Genomic DNA, 11,699 nt, shown 5'->3' with positions numbered 1-11,699 from the left:
TCAGTGCTTCCTTTCCACTGGCTGCTGGAGGCAGAGGTCACTCCCGGCAGAGACGATGGGTATGCCGTTCTCCAGGTGGTGGTTGATGAGATGGCCGATGCTGTCAAAGACCCTGTCCTTGGTGCGGATCTGCGAAGGAAGCCGAGGCAGGTTGAGAGTTCCGCAGGCTGAATACGGAGATCACGCCTTGCCCCCTCCTGCATATGGAAGCAGCCAGACCCTCTGAATTGGCACGCAAGGCCCAGGGTCCAGGTAGGAGCATTTCCCTGGGACCCTGCGGCTCCTCGCACTTTTAGAGATGGAAGCTGCCAAGACCCCTGGCAGCTGAGTATGATCAATTTGGTCCATTCATCTGTCCATCCCTCTGGAACCAAGCGCTGCAATGTCACAGGCCCCTGCTCTGGACACTGCCTGAGCCCCTCTGACCTCTGTCCCAAACCAGAAGCAGAGCCGGGAGACATGCCCCCACCCTCAGGCACCCTGGGGGCTCGGGAGCTTGCTGGCCTTCCCACGCTCGTCCTGCCTGCCCTGCTGCTGGTGGTGTTGGCTGCTGCAGAGTTAGTCCACCAATGACCTCATGAACAACAGAACTAAACGCTGCCCAGTCCTGCGCCATCCTCACGATCGGTGCGGGTCACAGGGCTGTGATCCATAGGGCCACAGGGTTTTCACTGGCTGATTTTCAGAAGTAGATTGCCAGTCTTTCCTTCCTCCCTGCCCAGCTACCACCTTAGAAACCTCTGTCCAGCTTCCTGCACTGCTGGGAGCTGTAGGCTTTCTGCTCTTTCTCTTCTAGGCCTTTGCGTGGCACTTCCTCGGCCCAGAATGTGCTTCCTCCCCCTGGGACTCTGCTTACTACTCCCTCTCCTTCAGCCTCAGTCTTCGGGCCAACACCTCACAGCCTTCTTCCTCACCACCCTCCCAGACAGGCCCATAGCACACCATGCTCCCATCAGGTACACCCCCTAGTTCTGTAGGGGCACTCCATGCAGCCTGTCAGGTTTCCCATGTAGGGGAAGCCGGACCATGACAGGCTGGGGCTCTGGCTCTCTCTTTCTGGATTCCTGGAGGCTGCGCCTGCCCTGACGAACCTTCCCTGAATGAAAGAATGAACAAAGGAACTAATGAATGCCTGACCAAAGTGTCTTAGCCTTCTAGTGCTGCCATAACAGAAATACCACAAGTGGATGGCTTTAAAGAAGAGAAATCCATTCTCTCACAGTCTAGTAGGTTACAAGTCCAAATTCAGGGTGTCAACTCCAGGGGAAGGCTTTCTCTCTCTGGCTCCTTGTCCCCAGTCTTCCCCTGGTCAAGGAGCTTCTCAGGTGCAGGGACCCTGTGTCCAAAGGAAGCGCTCTGCTCCTGGTGCTACTTTCTTGGTGGTATGATGTCCCCAATTCTCTGTTTCCTTCCTTTTCCTTTTATTTCTTGAGAGATAAAAGGTGCTGCAGGCCACACCCCAGGGAAACTCACTTTACCTTGGATCAGGGAAGTGACCTGAGTAACGGTGGTGTTACAATCCCACCCTAATCCTCTTTAACATAAAATTACAATCACAAAATGGAAGACAGCCACAGAATACTGGGAATCATGGCCTCACCAAGCTAATACACACACTATTGGGGGGACACAATTCAATCCATGACACGAGGTGCAAGGAAGAGTCTCCCTCTCTACTCTTCTCAGGGAGCCTGTGCCATGGGCCTGGGGACAGCTGGCCCACTGTCCTGAGCTAGTGCATCTATGGGCGTCCACCACTCTGAAGAAGGCAGCACAAGGCCTGTTGGAACCCAGTCTCTTAGGGTTTTTTTAATTCTCCTTTGAGAGGCTGAGATCCATGATAGGATTTATGGTGGGGGTGAGGGGGATATGACAGAAAGCAGACGCCTGGCCACATCCAGTTATGCCCCTCAACCCTCAGAGGGTCCTGCAGGATGTGCTACAGAGATCTGGGTGCCCCTGGCTGCTCCAGCCCCATGGAATTCCCTCTCCATTAGTCCTGGTGGTGCAGTGGTTAAGAGTCCTGCTGCTAACCAAAAGGTCGGCAGTTCAAGTCCACCAGCCACTCCTTGGAAACCCCATGGGGCAGTTCTACTCTGTCCTATAGGGTTGCTATGAGTTTCTGGAAACCCTGGTGGCATAGTGGTTAAGAGCTCTGGCTGTTAAACAAAAGGTCAGCAGTTCGAATCTACCAGGTGCTCCTCGAAAACTCTATGGGGCAGTTCTACTCTGTCCTATAGGATCACTATGAGTCGGAATCAACTCCTAGGGGATGGGTTTTTTTTTTCTTTTTTAGTACTCATATTAGAGGCCATTCATTCGTTCCATGGGGGACCAAGCTCTCCCCTCCTTCCCTCCTGCAGGGACACATTGGGGACTTGTGTTCTTCTGCCTATATGTTTGTTCAAGTTATCTTCCTTTCCCCGAACTCTTCACTGCATTCCCACCTCCCCCAGTGTGGCCACTCCTCTCCTCCTCTGTCACCCAACCAATGGGATATAGACTACAGCTTCCACCCAGATCCCACCTCCATGCCAAAACCAAACACCCTAGGGCGCTCTGCTGAGCAGCAGGGAGCAGCAGCAGGAGCCTTGAGATGACTGCAGTTTCCTTTCTCAGGGTCCAGCTCCAAGTCAGAGATCTCTCGTCATAGACCTCCGTAAGCACCAAACCTCCACAGGGGCCTCCTGACTCTGGGAAATGAAGCCTCTCTTGAGCATATTTAAAAAGGAATCTTTTTGCAAGACCTTCCAGCGTCTTCCAGCTAAAGTCAGTTCTCCTGGGGTTCTTTAGAATTCCTGACCCAGAAAGACTCTGGACAACATGAACAGGACACATCCTTGGAAGCTAGGGCACCCAGGAACCCAGCTTACAACTAGCATTGTCGGGTGTTATCTTGGCATTGATTATTTATCTCTGTTTCTTAACAGAAAACCCTGGTGGTGTAGTGGTTAAGAGCTACATCTGCTAACCAAAAGGTGGGCAGTTCAAATTCACCAGGCACTCTTTGGATACTCTATGGGGCAGTTCTACTCTGTCCTACAGGGTTGCTATGAGTCAGAATTGACTCGACGGCAATGGATATTCTTTAGCAGCAAGCACGTTTATATTCTAGGGTCCTTGGGAAGGATGGATGAGGATCTATGATGGGGGAGTGACTGGGTTCACCTCAGAACAACCTGGGGGGCTCCTAAGCCAATCACATCAGCAGGGTTTAGGCTCCCTAGGTGACTCAAATATGCCGCCAAAGCTGAGAACTACTGCTTAGCTTCTTTGGAGTACAGGCTGGTATAAACAAACATGGTGGGTGACACAGACCCTGATGCATGTGAATGAAGACATATATAAGAGATACATATGTACTGCCCAAAGAAAGAGAAATGCCCGATTTTCCACTCCAATAAACCCATTCCAATAAATACCCCCAGAAACCGCCATGGCAGGGACTCAGTGATGTCACTGAGCTCCGATTTCCCCATCCTTCCGTTCCCGAGCTCACCGTTTCCGCCATAGACAGTGATCACATGGGCATGGACACTGTGTGAAGGCGTGCCCATGAGCAGCTGCCCAGAGCACCAGCATATCCTGAACTCGGCAGTCATGGCTCTTTACCTGGATGGTCATCACAAGCGCCCAAGTGGTGGCAGAATGAAGTGTACAGAAGCCTCGCGCTCTTCTAATGCACAGGAGAGTTATAAGGATATCTCGGGGTGGGATGGTGTAGCTGGGGCAGTAACCCAGGAGGCCAGAGACTTGAGTTGTGGGCCTACTTTTGTTTGACTTAACACAGACCACTTCTCCACAGGGAGCCCAGTTTCCTCACAGGAAACAGGAGGTGGCTGGACCAGACCTTTGGAACTCTAACTCCAGGCAGCCCTGGGCTTGTAATGTCTGTTTTCCTAACTCTGTGGAAAATACAACACCAATTGTTTCTGTCAACTATCATAGCCAATTCCATCTTTTAAAAAACAAATATTTGAGAATCCCTGGATGGTGCAAATGGTTAACACGCTCCACTGCTAACCACAAGGTTGAAGGTTCAAGTCCACACAGAGCCACCTCAGAAGAAAGACCTGCCGACCCACTTCTGAAGCCCCATGGAGCACATTTCTACTCTGACAACATGGGGTTGCCATGAGTCGAGTCAACTCCACGGCAGCTGGTTGGTTTACTTGTTCTTTAGGAGCCTCCGAGTGGTGTCAACAGTTAACATGCTTGGTTGCTGACAGATAGGTTGGCAGTTTGAGCCCACCCAGAGGTGCCTCGGAAGAAAGTCCTGTTAATATACTTCCAAAACATAAAAGCCACTGAAAACATTCTGGGCACAGCTCCACGCTGACATCGCAGGGTAGCCGTGAGCAGGAGTCCACCCCACAGCAACTCTTTCTATGCAGTTGGGTAGGATGGTAAATTCTCCAAATGTAACTCTCTTATCCCAGGAGAGCAACTCAAGGGCCTGCTAGATCCCAAAGCCCAGGGCTCCTGGGCCAGGCTTCTGCTTCACCTGCCCTGTGGGGCCCAGGCTACTCCAGAAGGAGTGTTCCTCTTTGTCCAGCCACCAAGATGCCGTTGGATGAATTGGAAGCCACCAAGAAGTCCCGACCCAGCTGCTGAAGGAAAGAGGCTGGGACCACCCAACTCTTAGGGTCCCCAAAAGAGCCTGCCCCAGCGGATGCCATGGGTGACCAAAGGCAACGACCAGTCCACTCACAGGGGGAGGGCCTGGCCTCAGCACTGCCCAGGAGGGCAGAGCAAAACTCTAACCTGATACCTTCCTAAAACCCACGAACACAAGCAAATCTGACTGAGAGAAGGAAGGAAAAGAGTGAAATGAGCAGCAGACAGGAGTCAACTTTCCAGAGGACACTATCCCTCTGGGCTGGGAAAGCAGGCAGGATGCGCACGGGAACTGCGAGCTCCGGAGGACTAGTGGGAAACGGTGTTGTCTCATCGCCCTCTTGTGGCCAACATCAGAACAGCAGCCGCCGACCCAGAGGGCACCATTCAGAGACTGACGTTGGAAATGTGAGAGCAGGAAGGTTCCTTCATTGCTGGGTGTTGCTTTGGCACTGTAATTTCTATATGTCCTTTGTACTGAATGAAGGCTCAGTGCCAGGGTTGGAAATCAGCATATCATCAGCACGCCCAGTTGAAGCCTTCGTGTGTTCTGCTCAGCAGGGCGTTCTCCCCTATCCCTGCCCTGCAAGAGTTGGGATAGTCTTGCTAGAGCTGCTTCCCCAGCCAGGGTCCAGCACAGAAGCCTACATAGGCACCCTGACCTTCCTTCAGGGGTCCCAGAGCAGGCCCAAGAACCTGCATTTATCACAGGTTCCAGGTGATGCTGATGCTGCTGGTGGGGGGACCCCCTCAGAACCTCTGGGCTAGAATAGCTGAGCTCAAAGCTCCGTGGATCTATATTTCGCAGAACATAATACTGCCTTCCCAGGTCATCCAATGGGTCTGATTTGTATTATTTCCTGGAACGTAGCATTACCTTCCCAGTTCATCCAGCACGCACCCTCCCCGCCCCGCCCATTATCCAAAACCACCCCCACCCCAGTGGTCCATCACTGGATAAAAACCTGGTGCACCAAAACCTGTCACCCTGGTGGCCCCTCGCTGCCTCAGTGCACCAGTACATCCCTGGCAAGGAGTAGGCATTTCAGGTGAAACTTGGTCCATATCATCAGGTTCTTTCCAGAACCCCTGGTGCAAGCAGTCCAGTGCAGTGCAGAAGTACAGAGGCACCTCAGAGCTGGGTCCAGCCATGCCTCTTCCCAGCAGCACCCCTGGGGCAGGTTTCTTGACCTCTCTGAGCTTCCATCTCCCCACCGTAAAATGGATACCTCCATCATCCTACTGCATAAAGTTGCTGTGGGAACTAAATGACTCATACACAGGAAACATTTAGTACAAAGGATGTTGTTGTCGTTGCTGTGAGCTGCTGCCAAGTGCCCTCCACACACACACTCATGGCGACCCCATGCACAACAGAACAAAACACTGCCCAGCCCTGCACCACCCTCATGATTGGCTGCAGTCAGACCATTGTGATCCACACAGTTTTCACTGGCCGATTTTCAGAAGTAGATCACCAGGCCTTCCTAGTCCGTCTTAGTCTGGAAGCTTCCCTGAAACCTGTTCAGCATCATAGCAACATGCAAGCCTCCACTGACAGATGGGTGGTAGCTGTGCATAAAATGCACTAGCTGAGAATCAGATCCAGGTCTCCCTTGCGGAAGATGAGAATTCTACCACTAAACCACCACAAAGCCACAGTACGGGGCAAGCCACTTGAATTAATTTTACCATGCTGAGGAGTTAAACTCACGCTATAGGCAATGAGTGTCACTGAAAGGCCTGGAGCAGAGGAGTGCCATTAGAAGAGCTTCTGCTAGCAGGGGGCGGGGGGCAGTCTAGGACAGGGGATTGGGTTGGTGTTGACAGTTCCAGGGTCGGGGAGAAGGGGTGTCTTTCAGAGAGTGTGGGAGCCTGAGAAGGGCGGTGTTCTGGTGACCGAGGTATGGTGCTTGGGAGACTGTGGTATCGGGCACTGAGAGACAGAACCCAGGATGAGCAGTTCGGCAAAGAGGAAGAGAAGGTTCATCCCACTTTACATATGGCAGGTGTGAGTTGCCTAGGAAACATTTAAGTGAAGTTGCCCTGTAGGCAGTTGGAAATACTGTGTAAAGACTTGTGTTAACCAGCACTCTCAATCAGTGACAAAATAATCATGGCAGGTGTGTTAAAGGGTCGCACTGAAATGGTCACATCTCCCGATTGAAAGTCTGCTCACATTGGAGTCCGCTGCACACTCAGAGTGGTAGCCCTTTGTCTACTTCCTCAGCTTTGTTGGGATTCGCAGGATCTGCTGAGAGACCTCCACCCAAAAGCTCATTCCTGACTCCGACCTAACCCAGGTAGGATGAGATCAATCCTAGCCACATTGCCCAGACCTAGTTTGAAATTAAGGTGTGTTCCAGATCCTTCTGACCCAATGACCCAGCCTCAGCCCTGGACACGCACCAGCCCTCAGGGCTGCTTGCCAAGAGTCACCCTTGGGCTCTTGCACACCGTTGCTCACATCATTTGATCACCCCCCTCGCCCCACAGGAGCACATATTTTCTGCCCAAACAATCCAGCTTCCCTTTCAATAGGTCCCCAGAGCCCAGTCTTGAATCCCACCCAGGTGACTGGGTTCTGGATTGCTTTCCCCGACCCTGTGGCCCCAGCCTGCCCTGTGGGGACTAAGGAGAATGAGAAGGAGACTGATGGGCTCAGTTCAGCCTTTCCCCACCTTCCTCCCTTCTAGACCTAACCTTCCTTCCCTTCCCAGACCCAAGGTATGAGAAGCCTCCAATCATTTCGTTTGCCCAAGAGCCAGAAAATTCTGTTTACAACAATACCAAAACCAAAAACCCATTGTCATTGAGTCGACTCTGACTCATAGCGACCATATAGGACTGAGTAGAACTGCCCCATAGAGTTTCCAAGGAGTGCCTGGTGGATTTGCACTGCTGACCTTTTGGTTAGCAGCCATAGCACTAACCACTATGCACCCAGGTTTCCTATCCACCAGTAGAAAGGGGAAAAAAGTGGAGAGCTGACAGTTGTAGCCAGAAAGGAAGACATCAAAAAGGGTTACCAATTAGGGCTTTAGAGAAGAGCAGGAGAGCTGTGGACTCAGGAGCTCCAGTTCCCTGGGACAGGGTCATTAAGGAAGAAGGACCTGGCAGTCTACTTCTGAAAAGCATTAGCCAGTGAAAACCTTATGAATAGCAGTGGAACATTGTCTGATATAGTGCTGGAAGATGAGCCCCCCAGGTTGGAAGGCACTCAAAAGATGACTGGGGAAGAGCTGCCTCCTCAAAGTAGAGTCGACCTTAACGACGTGGATGGAGTAAAGCCTTCGGGACCTTCATTTGCTGACATGGCATGAGACTCAAAATGAGAAGAAACAGCTGCAAACATCCATTAATAATCGGAACCTGGAATGTACAAAGTATGAATCTAGGAAAATTGGAAGCCATCAAAAATGAAATAGAAGTCATAAAGATTGATATCCTAGGCATTAGTGAGCTGAAATGGACTGCTATTGGCCATTTTGAGTCAGACAATCATATAGTCTACTACGCTGGGAACAACAACTTGAAGAGGAATGGTGTTGCATTCATCGTCAAAAAGAATGTTTCAAAATCTATCCTGAAGTACAACGCTGTCAGTGATAGGATAATATCCATATGCCTACAAGGAAGACCAGTTAATACGACTATTATTCAACTTTATGCACCAACCACTAAGGCCAAAGATGAAGAAATAGAAGATTTTTATCAGCTGCTGCAGTCTGAAATTGATCAAATATGCAATCAGGATGCATTGATAATTACCGGTGATTGGAATGCAAAAGTTGGAAACAAAGAAGAAGGATCAGTAGTTGGAAAATATGGCCTTGGTGATAGAAACAATGCCAGAGATAGAATGACAGAATTTTGCAAGGCCATACGACTTCTTCATTGCAAACACCTTTTTCCACCAACATAAATGGTGACTATACACATAGATCTCACCAGATGGAACACACAGGAGTCAAATCAACTACATCTGTGAAAAGAGACACTGGAAAAGCTCAATATCATCAGTCAGAACAAGGCCAGGGGCTGACTGTGGAACAGACCATCAATTGTTCATATGCAAGTTCAAGCTGAAACTGAAGAAAATCAGAGCAAGTCCACGAGAGGGAAAATAGGACCTTGAGTATATCCCACCTGAATTTACAGACCATCTCAAGAATAGATTTGACCCACTGAACACTAGTGACCAAAGACCAGACAATTTGTGGAATGACATCAAGGACAACATACACGAAGAAAGCAAGTGGTCATTAAAAAGATAGGAAAGAAAGAAAAGACCAAGATAGATGTCAGAGGAGACTCTGAAACTTGCTCATGAACATCGAGAAGCTAAAGCAAAAGGAAGAAATGATGAAGTAAAAGAACTGAACAGAAGATTTCAAAGGGCAGCTTGAGAAGACAAAGTAAACGATTAAAATGACATGTGCAAAGAGCTGGAGATAGAAAACCAAAAGGGAAGAACACGCTCGACATTTCTCAAGCTGAAAGAACTGAAGAAAAAATTCAAGCCTCGAGTTGCAGTAGTGAAAGATTCTATGGGGAAAATATTAACGATGCAGGAAGCATCAAAGAAGATGGAAGGAATACACAGAGACATTATACCAAAAAGAATTAGTCATTTCAAGAGTTAGCATATGATCAGGAACCGATGGTACTGAAGGAAGAACTCCAAGCTGCTCTGAAGGCATTGGCGAAAAACGAGGCTCCAGGTATCGATGGAATATCAATTGAGATGTTTCAAAAAACAGATGCAGCGTTGGAGGTGCTCACTCGCCTATGCCAAGAAATATGGAAGACAGCTTCCTGGCCAACTGACTGGAAGAGATCCATATTTATGCCTATTCCCAAGAAAGGTGATCCAACCAAATGTGGAAATTATAGAACAATATCGTTAATATCAAACACAAGCAAAATTTTGCTGAAGATCACTCAAAAACGGCTGCAGCAATATATCAACAGGGAACTGCCAGAAATTCAGGCTGGTTTCAGAAGAGGACGTGGAACCAGGGATATCATTGCTGATGTCAGATGGATCCTGGCTGAAAGCAGAGAATACTAGAAGGATGTTTACCTGTGTTTTATTGACTATGCAAAGGCATTCGACTGTGTTTATCATAAAAAAATTACAGATAACATTGCGAAGAATGGGAATTGCAGAACACTTAATTGTGCTCATGAGGAACCTTTACGTAGATCAAGAGGCAGTTGTTTAGACAGAACAAGGGATACTGATTGGTTTAAGTCAGGAAAGGTGTGCGTCAGGGTTGTATTCTTTCACCATACCTATTTAATCTGTATGCTCAGCAAATAATCTGAGAAGCTGGACTGTAAAAAGAAGAACAGGGCATCAGGATTGGAGAAAGACTCATTAACAACCTGCATTATGCAGATGACACAATGTTGCTTGCCAAAAGCAAAGAGGACTTGAAGCACTTACTAATGAAGATCAAAGACCACAGCCTTCAGCATGGGTTGCACCTCAACATAAAGAAAACAAAAATCCTTACAACTGGACCAATAAGCAACATCATGATAAGCAAAGATTGAATTTGTCAAGGATTTCATTTTATTTGGATACACTATCAACTGCCATGGAAACAGCAGTCAAATCAAACGAGGCATTGCACTGGGTAAATCTGCTGCAAAGGACCTCTTTAAAGTGTTGAACAGCAAAGATGTCACCCTGAAGACTAAGGTGCGCCTGGCCCAAGCCATTGTATTTTCAATCACATCACATGAATGTGAACGCTGGACAGTGAATAAGTAAGAGCGAAGAAGAATTGATGCCTTTGAATTGTGGTGTTGGCAAAGAATATTGAATAAACCATGGACTGCCAAAAGAACGAACAAATCTGTCTTGGAAGAAGTACAGCCAGAACGCTCCTTAGAAGCAAGGATGGAGAGACTGTGTCTTACATACTTTGGACATGTTGTCAGGAGGAGTCAGTCCCTGGAGAAGGACATCATCCTTGGCAAAGTACAGGGTCAGCGGAAAAGAGGAAGACTCTCAACAAGGTGAATTGACACAGTGGCTGCAGCAATGAGCTCAAGCATAACAATGATTGTAAGGATGGCGCAGGAGCGGGCAGTGTTTCATTCTGTTGTGCACAGGGTCACTACGAGTCGGAACCAACTCGACGGCACCTAACAACAACAACATTTGTGTCCCTACAGAGAGGAGGGAAGGCTCCTTACAAATGAATATGTAGGAAGATGTTAGAATTTACCTATGTGTTTTTATTTCTTTAATTTTGCTAAATTTTAAAATCTTTGATAGAAAATGATCCAAGATCGGTGAACAACAGATGTTTATGTCAGGAAACAATTCTATTTTGACAGGAAAAGCATAAGCATCAGTAAAAGAATTCTCATTTAAAATGTTAGATGAGGATGAGCATTGTCCTGTCCCATCTTACCCATCCCAGGAAAATGACAACAAAGGAATAAACTTGTCAAACAAAAGACAAGGAGGGGAATCACCAGAGAATATGTGACCTCAACACACTGTTGGCTAACAAAAAAGATGAAAGCCTGTTGAAAGATAAAAAAGAGCAATGAAAAGGGACAGCCTCAAATGCTGGGAAAGAAACTGCAGCTGAGGAGTGATCTGCTCAACAGTGGAGGGAGAAGGGGTGGAGAGCTTTTAGGCTGCTTGGAAGACACCTCCTGAGTGCTTAAGCCCCTGGCTCCCAAAGTTGCCCCTCCTTCCGTTTTGCCTCCTTAGAGCCAAATTAGCATTTTGCCTCCAGGGAAGATGTCAGAGAACTTTTATACAAAGAAATTAAATGAGCTACCTGGGGAGAATTGAGGCTGCAAGAAGGGGATGGTAACCCCAAGTAAAGTTATCTTGGGAGGCCCCCATCCTAAAAGTCCAAGCCCCTTCTCTTCTCACCTCAAGCTAACCTGCAAGACAACACCCACCTGTATCCCCACCTACTCCACACTCACAGGTAGTCTCAGTCAGTCTTCTTTCCAATGCAGGTGACAGACTAGAGAAAGGACATCTCCCATATCACACAGAAGAGGCCACCCCAAGGAAAATTAACCCAGCTCCTGGTCTTAAATAC

At 48.4% G+C, this 11,699-nt stretch overlaps 1 protein-coding gene across 1 annotated transcript in view; it reads right to left on the bottom strand.

Annotated features, from left to right (window-relative positions):
• The window catches only part of SHC3 (SHC adaptor protein 3), a 292,272-nt gene continuing 280,573 nt past the window's right edge, over window positions 1-11,699 (bottom strand). The window contains exon 12 of the mRNA XM_049895033.1: window positions 1-129. Within this exon, the coding sequence (XP_049750990.1) occupies window positions 1-129 (129 nt within the window). The remainder of the gene's footprint in view (window positions 130-11,699) is intronic.

Source organism: Elephas maximus, chromosome 9 (assembly GCF_024166365.1).
Source record: "Elephas maximus indicus isolate mEleMax1 chromosome 9, mEleMax1 primary haplotype, whole genome shotgun sequence".
NCBI classification, from domain to species: domain Eukaryota; kingdom Metazoa; phylum Chordata; class Mammalia; order Proboscidea; family Elephantidae; genus Elephas; species Elephas maximus.
The sequence above is the reverse complement of the archived record's forward strand: the minus strand, read 5'-3'. Positions and strand labels throughout refer to the sequence as shown.